The sequence below is a fragment of the Cetorhinus maximus genome, chromosome 22 (genome assembly GCF_964194155.1).
Source record: "Cetorhinus maximus chromosome 22, sCetMax3.hap1.1, whole genome shotgun sequence".
NCBI classification, from domain to species: Eukaryota; Metazoa; Chordata; class Chondrichthyes; order Lamniformes; family Cetorhinidae; genus Cetorhinus; species Cetorhinus maximus.
Genome location: NC_135900.1, coordinates 7383413 through 7399403, shown reverse-complemented (window position 1 = coordinate 7399403; position 15991 = coordinate 7383413). Strand labels below are relative to the sequence as shown.

Genomic DNA, 15991 nt, shown 5'->3' with positions numbered 1-15991 from the left:
GGCCACCGCGCCCCAAAGGCTGGCAGCGCATTGCCCATTTCTTCCGATCTTCTACGATAAAGGAAATTTTTGTACAGGAGTATAAGAGGAAGGACTGCAACTTACTCAAGTTCTTCTCTTGCATCGAGGATTAATTGCTGCAACTCCTGCCTACTCAGAGTCACCTGGAAATGAAAATTTACAGCAATGACCACCAATCCAAAAGGAACTTTCCCCATCATAAAAGCAAAATACTGCGGATACCGGAAATCTAGGACAAAAACAAAAATACCTGGAAAAAACTCAGCAGGTCTGACAGCATCAGCGGAGAGGGATACAGTTAACGTTTCGAGTCCGAATGACTCTTCAACTTCCCTATCAACTGGGCACCAAAGCACCCAGACAATCAGACATTTGAGAGTTTCCCCGCAGTCTGAAGCTGACCAGTAACCTGGAGCCAAGTATGAGCTGAGCAATATAAAAATTGCAACTTGCTGGAGCAGGTGCCAAGATTCTCAGCTTCGATAATTGCCAGGATAGGCTGACATTTTTGCCAGAAATTCCCAAGGACGCTCGCCCATTTTGTCGCTAGAAACACAGCACTAACCTGCGTACTCGCATTAACTCTAAAACACTCTTGACTATGGCGGATATTACAACAAATCATTTCTGAGCGCTCACATGGAGTTGAATGCTCATCCACTGAAAGCACATCCCAGGTCCTCATAGTCACTGATCTTAACATCCACCAGAAGCTGAAAAATCCCCCATCAGTATCAACAATTTCTCAGCGCGGCTCTCCCTCAGCGCCAGCCCCCCCCCGGCCCCACCGCGCTCCCTCAGCGCCGTCCCCCCCCCCACCCGGCAGCGCGGCTCTCCCTCAGCGCCGCCCCCCCCCCCCCCCCGGGCAGCGCCCCCCCCCCCCCCCGGGCAGCGCGGCTCTCCCTCAGCGCCGTCCCCCCCCCCCCCCCCCCCCCGGCCCCACCGCGCTCCCTCAGCGCCGCCGCCCCCCCCGGCCCCACCGCGCTCCCTCAGCGCCGTCCCCCCCCCCCCGGCAGCGCGGCTCTCCCTCAGCCCTGACCCTCCGACAGTGCGGCGCTCCCCCAGCACTGACCCTCCGAAAGCGTGATGCTCCCTTAGCGCTGACCCTCCCTCAGCGCTGATCCTCTCAGCACTGATCCTCCGACAGTGCGGCACTCCCTCAGCCCTGACCCTCCGACAGTGCGGCACTCCCTCAGCCCTGACCCTCCGACAGTGCGGCGCTCCCTCAGCCCTGACCCTCCGACAGTGCGGCGCTCCCTCAGCCCTGACCCTCCGACAGTGCGGCGCTCCCTCAGCGCTGACCCTCTAACCCCGCGCCCCCTGACCTTCTCTGGGGTTTCCCGGGCCACCCCGCGGGGGACCCAGCTGACGCAGGTTCTCAAGCTGCTCATGGCTTCGGGGATGTCGCCGCTTTTCCCGATGGCAGGAGGATTATCCGCGGTCCCGGTGCCGCCTCCCCGAAATGTCAGCGCCGGTGAATGAGGCCGCTCTGGAGAACCACGCGCGGCTTCCGAGTCCTCACATCCGGCCAGAGCCCCGCCCCCTCCAGCCCCGTTCCTGCCAGCCCAGTCCCCGTCCCCTCCAAACAGAACTCTGCTCCGCCAGCCCGGTCCCCGTCCCCTCCAATCAGAACCCCGCTCCCCAGCCCAGTCCCCGTCCCCTCCAATCAGAACCCCGCTCCCCCAGTCCGGTCCCCGCCCCCTCCAATCAGAACTCCGCTCCCCCCCCCCCCTCCGGTCAGAGCCCCGCCCTTGCCTGACCAGTCCACGCCTCCTCCAGTCAGAACCCCGCCTCTTCCAGCTCGGGCCACGCCCCCCCAGACCGGGCCGCGCCCCCTCCAGCCCGGGCCACGCCCCCTCTGGAATCTCCTCGCCCAGAGCCGACGAGGAGCCAAGTTGCATTTACATAGCGCCTTTCATTCCCTCAGCATTTTCCAAGGCTCTTTCACAGCCAGTGAAACACATATAAAGCACTGTCAATGTTGTAATGTAGGAAATCCCGGCAGCCAACCTGTACAACAAAAACAGAATTACCTGGAAAAACTCAGCAGGTCTGGCAGCATCGGTGGAGAAGAAATCAGTTAACGTTTCGAGTCTTCATGACCCTTCGGCAGAACAAGCAGCCATGAGGCTCTGAGCAAGTAACCTGCTTAGTGACATTGGTTAAGGGACAATTATTGGCTCGGATTCCGGTGAGATTCCTCCTGTTTTAGTATCTGGGAGCAGAATAGGATCCTGGTTTGTGGAACTGACCAAGGCGTATATGCTGTCTCCCTCTCACTCTCTCTCTCACCCTAATTCCTCATGCTTCCTTTGCCTGCAGTTTCACAGCTATTGGGCTTTTTCTCAGCTGCTCTTGTGAACAGAGGTGACATTTGATGGAGATGTAATCCCTGTTTATCACAGCAGGAACAGTGCAATCTCATCTCAAGTGTCAAACTCTCTGTCATCACTTAAAGGAAGCAAGATTCTCCAAATGATCACAACTTTGATGATAAAAACAAAAAGCTAAAAGCTACTGCGGATGCTGGAAATCCAAAACAAAAACAGAATTACCTGGAAAAACTCAGCAGGTCTGGCAGCATCGGCGGAGAAGAAATCAGTTAACGTTTCGAGCCTTCATGGCCCTTCGGCAGAACTGGAGCATAGTTAGAAGAAGGGAGAAATATAAATTGGTTTAAGGTGGGGGGGGGGGCGTGGAGAGAGAGACATTGAGGGTGTGGTGTGGTGATTGTGGAGATGAGCAGATAATCAAAAGATGTCACAGACAAAAGGGTCAAAGAGGTATTGAAGGTGGTGGTATTTGTCTGAGAAAAGTGCTAATTAAGAATGGAAGACAGGATACTCAAGGTACAGCTCTAGTGGGGGTGGGGTGGAAAGACTAAAGATTTTAGTTTTAGATTTAAAAATAATGGAAATAGGTGGGGAAAGAAGAATCTATATAAATTATTGAAAAAAAAAGCGGGGGGGGGGGAAGAAACGGGGTGGGGATGGGGGGAGGGGGAGTTTAAGATCTAAAGTTGTTGAATTCAATATTCAGCCCGGAGGGCTGTAAAGTGCCTAGTCGGAAGATGAGGTGCTGTTCCTCCAGACGACTTTGATGATGGTGGGACATATTGAGAGAGTGGTTAGCAAAGCATATTGGATCTTGGGCTTCATAAATAGGGGCATTGAGTACAAAAGTTATGCTGCACCTTTATAAAGCTCTGGTTTGGACCCAACTAGAACGTTAACATCCAGTTCTGGTCGCCACACTTTAAGGATATGAGGATTCTTGAGAGGGTGCAGAGGAGATTTACCAGAATGGTTCCAGGGATGGGGGATTTTAGCCACAAGGTTAGGTTGGAGAAGCTGGGGTTGTTTTCCTTGGATCAAAGGAGATTGAGGGGAGATTTGATCAAGGTGTGCATGATGACGACAGGTTTAAATAAGGTGGACACAGAAAACCTGTTCCCATTAGCTAATGGTACGAAGACGAGGAGGGCACAGAATTAAGGTTTTGGGCAAGAGATAGTGGGGGGGGGGGAGGATGTGAGGAAGAACTTTTTACACAGTGAGTAGTGATGACCCAGACCTCACTGCGCACAAGGGTGATGGAAGCGGAGACAGTCAATGATTTCAAAAAGGAATTGGTTTGGCGCTTGAGGGAAATAAACTTGCAGGACAAGAAGGTTAGAATAGCTGATTGGTTTGCTCCAAGGAGGGCTGGCATATACCTGATGGGATGACTGGCCTCCCTGTAAATGACTCTCTGGCTAACTCCACCGTTAACCTCATGCTTGTTTGCAAATCCGTTCATGGCCTAACCCCTCCCTACCTCTGTATCCTCCTCCAGCCCAACAAACTTCTGGATCTCTTCACTCCTCCGGCTGAAGCCTCTTGAGTATCCCAGATTTTAATCACTCTATCATTGGCGTCCGTGCCTTCAGCTGTTCGAGCCCTAAACTCTGGCTTTTCCTCCCTAATTCTCTCCACCTCTCTTTCCTCCTTTGAGAGGCTCCTTAAGACCAAAATCTTTGAACCAGCTTTTGGTTATCTGACCTAATATCTCCTTGTGACTCAATGTCAAATTTTATTTGTGAATGCACCTGTGAAGCAATGTTGCACTGTCAAAGGTGCTATATAAACATAAGTACTTGTTGTTCATGATATCTGGGAAATGAGTTAATTGCCAAGAGGTAACGTGACTCCCCGCCCCACCCCACACCCCAGGCTGAAGGTGAGGGAGGAACTGGTCACCATTCATAGACTAACATCATTGAACTGAAGCAACAAGATCAAGGAGCAGGTCGGACTACAGGGAAGCTTGTTCAAGACTGGATACTGATCAAAGTCTTTCACAACAAGTTCACTATTAACCCCTCCCTGTATCACTCAGATAAACCCCTCCCTGTATCACTCAGATAAAACTAACACAGCAATAACCTTCTCACTGGTGCTCATGATCGTCACAAAGTGATGGAAGCTGTTGTCAACAGTGCTATCAAGCGGCACTTACTCAGCAATAACCTGCTCACTGATGCCCAGTTTGGGTTCCGCCAGGGTCACTCAGCTCCTGTCCTCATTGCAGCCTTGGTTCAAACATGGACAAAAGAGCTGAACTCCCGAGGTGAGATGAGAGTGACATCCCTTGACATCAAGGCAGCATTTGACCGAGTGTGGCATCAAGGAGCCCTAGCAAAACTGGAGTCAATGGGAATCAGGGGGAAAATTCTCCGTTGGTTGGAGTCATATCTAGCACAAAGGAAGATGGTTATGGCTGTCAGAGGCCAATCATCTCAGCTGCAGGACATCACTGCAGGAGTTCCTCAGGGTAGTGTCCTCGGCCCAACCATTTTCAGCTGCTTCAATGTAAAATAAGGTCAGAAATGGGGATGTTTGCTGATGACTGCACAGTGTTCAGTAACATTCATGACTACTCAGATGCTGAAGCAGTCAGTATCCATATGCAGCAAGACCTGGACAATATTCAGGCTTAGCTGCTATATGGCAAGTAACATTCACGCCACACTAGTGCCAGGAAATGACCATCTCCAACAAGAGAGAATCTAACCATCACCTCTTGACATTCAATGGCATTATTATTGCTGAATTCCCCCACTATCAACATCCTGTGGAGTTACCATTGACCAGAAACTGAAGTGCACCAGCTATATAAATACTGTGCCTATAAGGGCAGGTCAGCGGCTAGGAATCATGTGACGAGTAACTCACCTCCTGACTTCCCAAAGCCTGTCCACCATCTACAACGCATGTAAGGAGTGTGATGGAATACTCTCCACTTACCTGGATGAGTGCAGCTCCAACAACACTCAAGCTGCACAACAAATTCAGGACAAAGCAGCCCACTTGACTGGCATCCCATACACCATCTTCAACATTCACTCCCTCCACCACTGATGCACAGTGGCAGCAGTGTGTTCCATCTTTTTAAAAATTCATTCACGGGTTGTGGGTGTCGGTGGCTGGGCCAGCAGTTACTGCCCAGCCCTTATTGCCCTTGAGAAGGTGTGGTGAGCCGCCTTCTTGAACCGCTGCAGTCCACGTGGTGTAGGTACATCCACAGTGCTGTTTGGGAGGGAGTTCCAGGACTTTGACCCAGCGACAGTGAAGGAATGGTGGTATATTTCCAAGTCAGGAAGGTGAGTGGCTTGGAGGGGAACTTCTGGGTGGTAGAGGTTGCAGGCTTGGGAGGTGCTGTCTACAAGATGCACTGCAGTAACTCATGAAGGCTCCTTTGACACGCACTTTACAGTCAATGAAGTATTTCTGAAGTGTAGTCTCTGTTGTAGCCAATTTGAACAAAACAAGGTCCCACAAAATGTGATAATGACCAGATAATCTGTTTTTGCGTTGTTGAATGAGGGATAAAAATTGGCTGGGACACTGGGGAAGAACTCACCCTGATCTTCTTCTAAGTAGTGCCATGCCATCTTTTATGTCCCCTGAGAGTGCAGACGGGACCGCGTTTCAATACCTCATCAATTAAGTGGCACCTCTGGCAGTGCAGCACCCCTCAGCACTGCACTGGCATGTCAGCCTTGATTTCATGCTCAAGTCTCTGGAGTGGGGCTTGAACCCACAACCTTCTGACTCAGAGGCAAGAGTGTTACCAACTGAGCTACAACAGAAGGAACCAGGGAACGTTTGCTCGGTTGCTATATAATCTGTGGTAATACCAGCAGATGGAGAAGTTTATGCTAGAAATTATACAAATAATAGTCATTTCATAGAGTCGGTACCGCACAGAGGGAGGCCATTCAGCCCGTTGTGTCCATGATGGAATCTACAAGAATCTGAATTTTTCCCTAGATCATGGGAAGTGAATGGAAATGAAGAATTGGGGCTTTGGCCCATCGATACATTCCGACATCTTGTGATAAAATGCTCAACTGAATGACGACACTCGGTATTTTACACTCAGCACCTTCACTTTTCAGATGAAGAAGCCCATCTCCATTCAAATGATTTAAGGGCATTTGTCATTTTCATTGGGAATTCTGATCACTTAAGATTCTGTAGAAACTCCCCATTACCTAAGAGTAAAGGACGTTTGCCTAAAATTCAGCTACATTGCCCACAGATAGTAAAACATTCCCAGTCCGGGGTGCAGAGGATTGCTGGCTCCAGGTGATGGTAACCAGGGTTAAAGCTAAAAATTAACATGAAAGTGGAAAATCAGCCAGGGCTCCTGGTCACTCTCTAATGAACACTGGGTTAGTGGAGAAATCAGCCAGAGTTCCTGCTCATCACTGTCCAGTGATCCCTGGGTTAGAGGGGAAATCAGCCAGGATTCTTACTCCCGGTCACTGTCCAGTGATTCCTGGGTTAGAGGGGAAATCAGCCAGGATTCTTACACGTGGTCACTGTCCAGTGATCCCTGGGTTAGAGGGGAAATCAGCCAGGATTCTTACTCCCGGTCACTGTCCAGTGATCCCTGGGTTAGAGGGGAAATCAGCCAGGATTCTTACTCCCGGTCACTGTCCAGTGACCCCCGGGTTAGAAAGAGGGGGAATCAGTCAGGATTTCTGGCCCGATCACAGTCCAGTGACCCCTGATCTCAGGGAAGGAAGTCTGCCATCCTTACCTGGGTTCCTTGGTTAGAGAGCACGAGAGAGAGCGCGAAGGAATCGGCTTGGATTACTGCTCTTGATCACTGTCCAGTGACCCCTGGGTTAGATGAGAAATCAGCCAGAGTACCTGCTCATGATTACTGCCCAGTGATCCCTGATCTCAGTGGGGCTGCCCCATGGTCTCCTGCATCATATCTGTCTTAGGCCCAGCTCCTCTCTCTGGGCCGAGTGAGTTTATCCATTCTATTCCATCAGGTGACTCGTATATTATTCACAACATGTTTAACTGAAACTTACAGAGCATTTTTAAATAGTCTTTTATAGAAAAACATTCACTTCACTAATCTATATAACAATCTATAATTTAAATCAATTAAAATATTCTCACTTCCTGGGCATTGCTGGTTGCCGCAGTATGAACAATAAATAATTGTCAAGCTGAGAATGAGCTGGCTTGTTTGTAACATCAGATCTCAGAGTGAAATCGCATTGTCCTCACATGAAGCCGAGTGTTGATGTAAGTCACGATGGTTACAAGACAACTGCTGCTTGGTTTGTTTCCAGGTCCTGGCCTCTGCACAGCCACAGTCTTTACAATTGTCCATTTTCAAACTCTTGCTATCTGAATCATAGCTAAAATATTTTAGTAATATCACAAATTGTTATATAAGGAATATTAAAGAAATATATCGATGTTTTTTATTATACAGAATTTCACACTATTGGCAGATCCTGTCACTGGATCCAGCTCCTAGGTTTCCCAAAATGTCTCTCGAGTCCAATTAAAGTTGATGGAGCTCTCCAGTCTGAGATCGAATAGATAAATAGCCCAAGTAAATTGATAAATCCTCAACTATAAATTCAACAGCTCAGCTTCCTGGGAACTCCGAATCGAGAACTAAGGTTAAGATTTTTTTCCTATGTTCTTTCATGGGATGTGGAACATTTGTTGTCCATCCCTAGTTTCCCTTGAGCTGAGTGGCTTGCTAGGCATTTCAGAGTTAACCACATTGCTGTGGGTCTGGAGCCACATGTAGGCCAGACTGGGTAAGGATGGCAGATTTCCTTGATGAACCCGATGGGTTTTTACAACAACCAATGCTGGTTTCATGGTCACCATTGTTGAGACTAGGTTTATATTCCAGATTTATTAATTATTTTTTATTAATTAATTGAATTCAAATTCCACTAGCTGCCACGGTGGGATTTGAAACCCTGTCCCCACAGCATTAGCCTGAGCCTCTGGATTGCTAGTCCAGCGACATTGCCACCATTTCCCCCAGTTGGTGCTGAGCTGGGCTAGGCTGATGCATGTTCTGGGTTCCAGGGAAATGCTTCAATTTCTGAATGCTCATTCCTCCCTCACTGACCATCAAACACACAGAACCTGCGAGTGTGTCGGACATTTCCTGACTTGTCCTGACCACCGTCCCCTCTAGGCGCCCGTCAAAGGGACTCTGTGGCCACAGTGAATGTGAAACAGGTTAAGATCCCAGACTCTGCTTGTGGAGACACACACAGCTCCAACCCAGACACAAGTCCAGTCTCCTCATCGCTGGAAAAATCTGGTTTTCCTCGGAGATGATTATATTTGCTTTGGCGGCCGTGAATCGAAAGAAGCTTGATGGGACTTTGAGAAACACCTGGAACTGTTCAGAGTTAAAAAGAAGTGCACAGAGGGCTGGAATGGAACCTGTCACTACTCTGTCACTCGTCCCACACTTCTTAGCGAAACAAATTATTTTTTCATCAGATTCAAAGCTTAATCCATAATGTCCGAAGCCAAACAAGTCAGCCATGTCTGGATCACACAATGGATCCCTTCGAGGTTGATAGGTGTATTGACTGGATCCTTGTTGTCAGTGCAGTCTCTAAATCATGCAGTACATCCTGTCCCTGTGACTCCTCGCCGGAGGAGTACAATAACTGTTTAAAAGCTTCGTTCTCCATTAGAGAGACCATATTCTTCAGGAAGTATCCTTCACAGAATGCAGAGAGATGAGAAGCTCCAACAAACTAGAGGGAGGCAAATAAAATACAGTCAGCGGGTCAGTGATAACAGGCCTCTGGCTTTGATAACTACCAACCCACCCCCAACTCCCTATTCATCTGCCAAGGCCCTGAGCATGTTGTCACTTCCCGATCTGTGCCCATTTATCCCCACACCTCTCTCCAAACAGATTTTCGCCACAACTCTTATCAAAGTTCCAAATATGCAACTGTGACCGTGGTAAACTATCCTTCCTCATCCTTCTCAACCTGTCCGCAGCCTTTGACACGGTTAACCGCACCACCCTTCTCCAACGCCTCTCTGTTAAAAGTTCAGTGGATTGGGCCTGGTTTCATTCTTATCTATTCGATTGTAAGTTGAGAATCTCCTGCAATTGCCACTTTGTGATCTCTCATGCCCACAAGGTTCTAACCTTTGCCCCTCCCTATTTGCTGTCCCTCAGTGACACCCTCCAGAAACAGAATATCAGCTTTCCCACATACGCTAACAACACCCAGCTCCGACGCATCACCATCTCTCTCAACAGAGGGAGAGCGAGAGGGCGGGCAGGAGAGAGAGAGAGAGAGAGGGCAGGCGGGAGAGAGAGAGAGAGAGAGAGAGAGAGAGGGCGGGCGGGAGAGAGAGAGAGAGAGGGTGGGAGAGAAAGGGGATGAGAGGGCGGGCGGGAGAGAGAGAGAGAGAGAGAGAGAGAGGGCGGGCGGGAGAGAGGGAGAGAGAGGGCGGGCGGGAGAGAGGGAGAGAGAGGGCGGGCGGGAGAGAGGGAGAGAGAGGGCGGGCGGGAGAGAGGGAGAGAGAGGGCGGGCGGGAGAGAGGGAGAGAGAGGGCGGGCGGGAGAGAGAGAGAGAGGGCGGGAGAGAAAAGGGATGAGAGGGCGGGCGGGAGAGAGAGAGAGAGAGAGGGCGGGCGGGAGAGAGAGAGGGCGGGCGGGAGAGAGAGAGGGCGGGCGGGAGAGAGAGAGAGAGAGAGAGGGCGGGCGGGAGAGAGAGAGAGAGGGTGGGAGAGAAAGGGGATGAGAGGGCGGGCAGGAGAGAGAGAGAGAGAGAGAGAGAGGGCGGGCGGGAGAGAGGGAGAGAGAGGGCGGGCGGGAGAGAGGGAGAGAGAGGGCGGGCGGGAGAGAGAGGGCGGGAGGGAGGGCGGGCGGGAGAGAGAGAGAAGGAGGGCGGGCGGGAGAGAGAGAGAAGGAGGGCGGGCGGGAGAGAGAAGGAGGGCGGGCGGGAGAGAGGAGGGCGGGCGGGAGAGAGGAGGGCAGGCGGGAGAGAGAAGGAGGGCGGGCGGGAGAGAGAAGGAGGGCGGGCGGGAGAGAGAAGGAGGGCGGGCGGGAGAGAGAAGGAGGGCGGGCGGGAGAGAGAAGGAGGGCGGGCGGGAGAGAGAAGGAGGGCGGGCGGGAGAGAGAAGGAGGGCGGGCGGGAGAGAGAAGGAGGGCGGACGGGAGAGGGAGAGAGAGAGATGGAGAGAGAGAGGGTGGGCAAGAGAGAGGGAGGGCGGGCGGGAGAGAGGAGGGTGGGCGGGAGAGAGCGGGAGAGAGAGGGAGGGCGGGCGGGAGAGCAGGCACAATAGCGAGTGACAAGAGTGGGCTGAGGGGGGTCCTAGAGAAGGTGGGGGAGGGGGAAACACAGCGAGGTAGAGATAGATAAGTTCGTGTTTGGGTAATTGCCCTCACCTTGGCATGATTATACATTTCGACACAGTTGTCGACGCTGATGATTTTTGCACACAGGAGCTCACAGTGTCGCTGCAGGGCCTCAAGTTGGAAAAATTTAGATGCCGACAATAACTGGAACAGAAACATGACAGAGATCGGTGAGAGAAACATTCTCCTGAGATCAGTGACAGTCTCAATAATATTCACAATCTAATAAAATAAATAGACAAGTCAATTTCAGCAGTCGCAATATTTGAAAATATCTGGAGGGAATTGTCCATTAGTTGGACATTAAGGAGGGAATATTCTCAGATTCAAAATGAAACAGTCGCGGGTGTGAGTAAAACAGCAAACCTGCAGAGAAATTAAGGTTAGAATCTGCATTCCCAGTGGAGAGCACCCACCCCCACACACCCACACACACACAGCCCCACACCCACACACACACATCCACACCCCCACCCACACACCCCCACCCACACACCCCCACACCCACACACACCCCCACACACCCATACCCCCACACCCGCACCCACACACACCCCTACACACCCCCCCCCACACACACCCCCCACCCCCACACACCCACACCCACACCCCCACACACACACACACACCCCCCACCCCCACACACACCCACACCCCCCACCCCCACACACACCCACACCCCCACACCCCCCCACACACAGGGGACCATAATTTTCTGGTCTATGTGCTCATGAGTTCTCTCCACAAGAAGGGCATATGTGATCCTGGGCTTCACTGAAACAGGTACCGAGTACTCATGTCAGGGAGTTATGCCAACCTTTTATAAATCAGCGGTTAAACCCCAGTTGGAATATTGTATTCAATTCTGGGCGCCACACTTTAGGAAGGATGTGAAGGGCTGGTAAAGGGCGCAGAGGAGATTTCCCAGAATGATAATGAGGGACATCAGTTAAGGTGGAGAGACTGGAGAAGCTGGGGTTCTTCTCCTTAGAGCAGAAAAGGTTAAGAGGAGATTTGATAGATGTGTTCAAAATCATGAGTAAGGAAGGAGAAACTGTTTCCACTCACAGAAAGGCCAGTAATGAGAGGACACTGATTTAAAGAGATTGACAAAAGAGCCAGAGGGGAGATGAGGAGGGTTTTTTGATGCAGCAAGTTGTTCTGATCTGGAGTCCAAATGCTTGAAAGGGCCCCGGAAGCAGATTCAATAGTAACTTTCAAAAGTGGGAGGGGAAGGCAGGGGAGCGGTGGGGAGGGGGAGGAGGGGAGGCAGGGAGAGGGAGTGGATGGACAAGGAAGGGAAGATGGGGAGGGAAAGAGAAGGTAAGGTAAGGGGAGAGAAAAGAGGGAGGGGGTGAAGGGAGAAGGGAAGGAAACAGAAAAGGGAGGTGTTTTGTTATGTGGCTGGGGTCTGGATGAGGGTTTTGGGGATTGTCTATTCTCCCAAAGTATACTGGTCAAGTCTGTCGTTTCTTGAAACCATTACTCCTTACTTACAACAAATATTTACACATTTGGACCTGAACACGAGGTTGAAGCAGCTCCTCCTTCCAGGTCTCGCTTACTTCTCAGTCATGTGATCCGACAGCACTATTACATCAGCATCATGTGTGCTTCTGATGATAACCCTTTACTCTACATCTCCCTCCAAGTCTTTATCCCCATTATATTTACATCCTGCTACATCTCCCCCCAAAGTCTAAGACTTCACAGGGTTAATTTCGGAGGTGTCTTGACCAATCTCCCTGATCTCATTCTGATCTCCTTTTGGAGGTCGAGGATATTCTGTACTTTCGCTTCTGTCGGTGTGAGTGATCTTCTCCTGGATGGCTGTAGAGCGTGTCGTTAGTCTTTCTTCTTCTTTATCAGGGTCAGAGCAGTAAGAGCAAGTTTCTGTTGGCTTTCTCTCCAGGGATATTAAGGTGCTGTGGTTTCTCCTTGTGATACCCTGGTCTGTCTCAATCATGTACGATCTTGGTTGTGGAGTTTTTTTCAATGATTGTGCCTTCTTCCTGTTGATCTCGGACCCATACTCTCTCCCCGGTCTTCAGCACTGGTAACTCACATGCTCTATGCCTGTGATTAAAATTCCAAGCCTGGTTGCTTCTCTGTTCTTCTGTACTGCACATCTCGTCCTTTTTCTTCTCCAAGTTCAAGGATTTCATTGCTATATTCACGGCAAAGTTCCAGCAATTCACCAATCTTGGGTTTTAATTATGCATTCAAACAACTCTTCTGATTCATCAGCAATTCCTTTTCCTATGGAAGGTATTTTTCATGATTCTTAATAGAAAATGCTGATACTTGAAGTTCATTAAGTTTTAGTTGAAGATCCATCTATTGAATTTGCTTCTACAAGTTTATCATTTGGATGTTCCAAGTCCTCATTCAAGTGTTCTACTTTCTGTGACCAACACTCTAGTGTCCTCACCAATTCTCAATCCTCATTTGCAAACTCATCTTTCGTGTATGGAAGTTGACTCTCTACATTATAATTTTTATTGACTGGAACAGCTTCTCTTACACCATGTAATCTAAGCATTTCTCTAGCCAGCTCATACTGTTTGATTTCTCTCTCTCTTTGAATCTTTGGCTCTTTTCTCTTTTTTCCCACCCCCAATAGCTAACTTTCTCTCTGGAGATCGAGTTCAAGCTTTCATATTTCTCTTTCTTTCTCTTTTTCAAATTCAAATTTTTTGCTTTTTCACTTCTTTTTTTCGGTCTCAAGGTGCTTCACCTGCAACTGGATTCTAGCCAACCCGACGGAAGTGCCATCGGGATTAACTTTTCTTCTCCTGATCGCAGATGCTGTGCTATTAACCTCAATTGCTTCTGCTTTCTTAACCCCTGTAAACAATTTTGTGAATTCATTTCGTAATGTACTGTTGCAGTTTTCACCAGCAACTTCGTCCACTTTATAGATTAATTTCAGTTTTAGGCATGCCTTTCTGCTTAGCGGAGAACGCTCTTTATTTTGAACGACATATTGAGAAATCCTGATCCTCTCTATATTTCAGCTTTGCCAATGAGTTGGGCTTTGACTTTCCAGGACCTTGTAATGTGATACTTGAGGGTTGCAATGTAATCTGTTTGAGCCATTTGACTTTACCTGATAAAACAGAAACCCCTGCTCCTGTATCCAGTTTAAATTCTGTGGGGTGTCCATCCACTTTGAGTTTAATACGTGTTTTCAGTATCATTTACCTCGCCCTGGAGGGTTGTGGCTCAGTTTTAACATTTTCTGCCTCTTTTTTACAGGTTTTGAAGTGGCCTATTTTTTCCCCACAGTTGTGGCACTTTGGGCCCCCCCTTGCTGGACATACTTCCCACTTGTGCGGTTTGTTCCTGCCAGACCAAAGAGATTTCAAAATGGCGGTCGGCGCACTTTCCCCCATTTTGGCGGGCTTAGGCTTTGGCGCGCTCTCTCTCTTTTATAGCCTACAAACTGAATGGTCTCACTCGACCTTCTCCACAGGTCCTCTCCTTCCCTGCGAACAAATGCCCAACCTTGTTTGCCTCACAATCTGCACCGCTTTTACTATTGTTAAATCCTCTCTTTCCTGTCAGAGATCTAATAACGCTTTGTCTCGGACCCTGACTATGACACTGTTGCGAATCAGCTCACCCTTTAAGATTCTGTAATCGCAGTTCCCTGCCAGCCTATAGAGATCGTTGGTGAGCGAATCCATGCTTTCGCCTGGTCTTTGTTTACTTTTATTAAATTTAGCCCTCTCAATTATTAATTGCCAACGGACACGGAAATAAAAGAGTCAAAAGCTTGCAGGACTTCTTCATAAGGAGTTGAAGCCTCATCAGCCCTCTGCCTTGCTATCATGTCATCAGTGATAGATCCTACTGCATAGAGCAGCATACTGTCTTGGTCTTTTTGATCTTTTTTGTGTAATCCTGAAGCAGCTCTGTACTTTGTGAACCTTTCTCTCTAGTTTTCTCAGTACTGGGCCTGTTGTGAGCCTTTTGCCCTCTGAAATGGTTCTGGGAGTTGGTAGTGTGGATTCCATGCCTCTGCTGAGCCCTGGAATTGTTGCTTCTTACTGCTTCGGGCAAATGCTCACTGCTGTCCACTCTCCGGGTTTGTCTCTGCTGCTCCCATGATGTTTCTCCGTCTTGGTGAATCTTATTTTTTTTTCTTTGGTCCTTCCCTTGAGGATCGCCCTTCTTGTCTGACCTGTATCTTCTTTTCAAGGTCTGTTGGGTCTTTTACTTACTGCCACCATGTCTCGTTGTGTGGTTGGGGTCTAGACAGGGGTTTTGGGGATAGTCTATTCTCCCAAAGTATGCTGCTTGAGTCTGTAGTTTTGTTTTAAACCATTACTCTTTATTTGCAGCAAACATTTAAACATTTGGACCTCTACTCGAGGTTAGAGCCTCTCCTCCTTCCAGATCTCTCTTACTTCTCAGTCATGTGTGTTAATGTTGGAATCCTGTTACAATGAAGTGCATGATTTAGTTTGTAAATGAGAGCAGCTATTACTAATTGGGGAAAGGTTAGGGAATTATTCTTAAGTACATAAGAACTGGTTTACACCGCTGTAGGGGGAGGAAAAGGTGCTTTGTGAGTTTGTGAATAAGCCTGTGTTAAGGAAAAGACCGGCTCCAGATTCGTCCTTTACTCAAGGTTCGAACAATGACTTTAGCAATGTGTTATGACACCGTGATTACATCAGCATCGTGTATGCTTCTGATGTTCATCTTTTACTCTACATCACCCCCCAAATCTTTATCCCAATCATATTTACATCCTCCTATATGAGGGAGGGGAGGGGAGGGGAGAAGCTGGGAGATAAGGAGTGGTAGTGAGGATGGGAAAGGGGCTCTTTAAACTGTTGGTTCAGGCTCTGGCTGTAGGTATGGGGTTCTCTGGAGTGATTACAGGACAGGGGAACCTGTCTGCTGGTCAGTTTGGCTTGTCCTGGCTCTCCTGTGGAGGAGAACAACATTCCCTTTTACCTTCACGGGTGCATGGCCCTGCAGCAATGGGGAATGCGCCATGCAGGGAAACAGACAGGCTGCACATCCAGGCGCAGTCGCAAGTCAATTATAAAGGGACCACACAGTGCAACAAGCAGGCACTGCAAACAGAAGTTAGAGGGAACACTGGAATCGGATTTGACCAGTGGATCACTTCGACTGCCCGATTTACAACCCGCGATTCTATTGCCACTGAAGTCACTGGAGAGTGGAACTGGGCCAGATATAAAGCGGGTGGTAAATCCAAATCCTACCAACTTTCCGCACT

General features: G+C 49.2%; 2 protein-coding genes across 3 annotated transcripts in view; both read right to left on the bottom strand.

The window, feature by feature from the left end:
- pwp1 (PWP1 homolog, endonuclein) overlaps positions 1-1538 on the bottom strand; it is a 36499-nt gene extending 34961 nt beyond the window's left edge. Inside the window, exons 1-2 of the mRNA XM_078567718.1 lie at positions 1347-1538; positions 7-164 (exon numbers count right to left, since the gene is read on the bottom strand). Of these exons, the coding sequence (XP_078423844.1) occupies positions 7-124 (118 nt within the window). The 5' untranslated portion in view covers positions 125-164; positions 1347-1538. The remainder of the gene's footprint in view (positions 1-6; positions 165-1346) is intronic.
- Positions 1539-7394: 5856 nt separating this feature from the next.
- btbd11b (BTB (POZ) domain containing 11b) overlaps positions 7395-15991 on the bottom strand; it is a 126076-nt gene continuing 117479 nt past the window's right edge. For both annotated transcript variants that reach the window (XM_078567713.1, XM_078567714.1), the window contains 2 exons: positions 10765-10878; positions 7395-9109 (listed from right to left, as the gene is read on the bottom strand). In XM_078567713.1, coding sequence (XP_078423839.1) covers positions 8900-9109; positions 10765-10878 — 324 coding nt within the window. In that variant the 3' untranslated portion in view covers positions 7395-8899. The remainder of the gene's footprint in view (positions 9110-10764; positions 10879-15991) is intronic.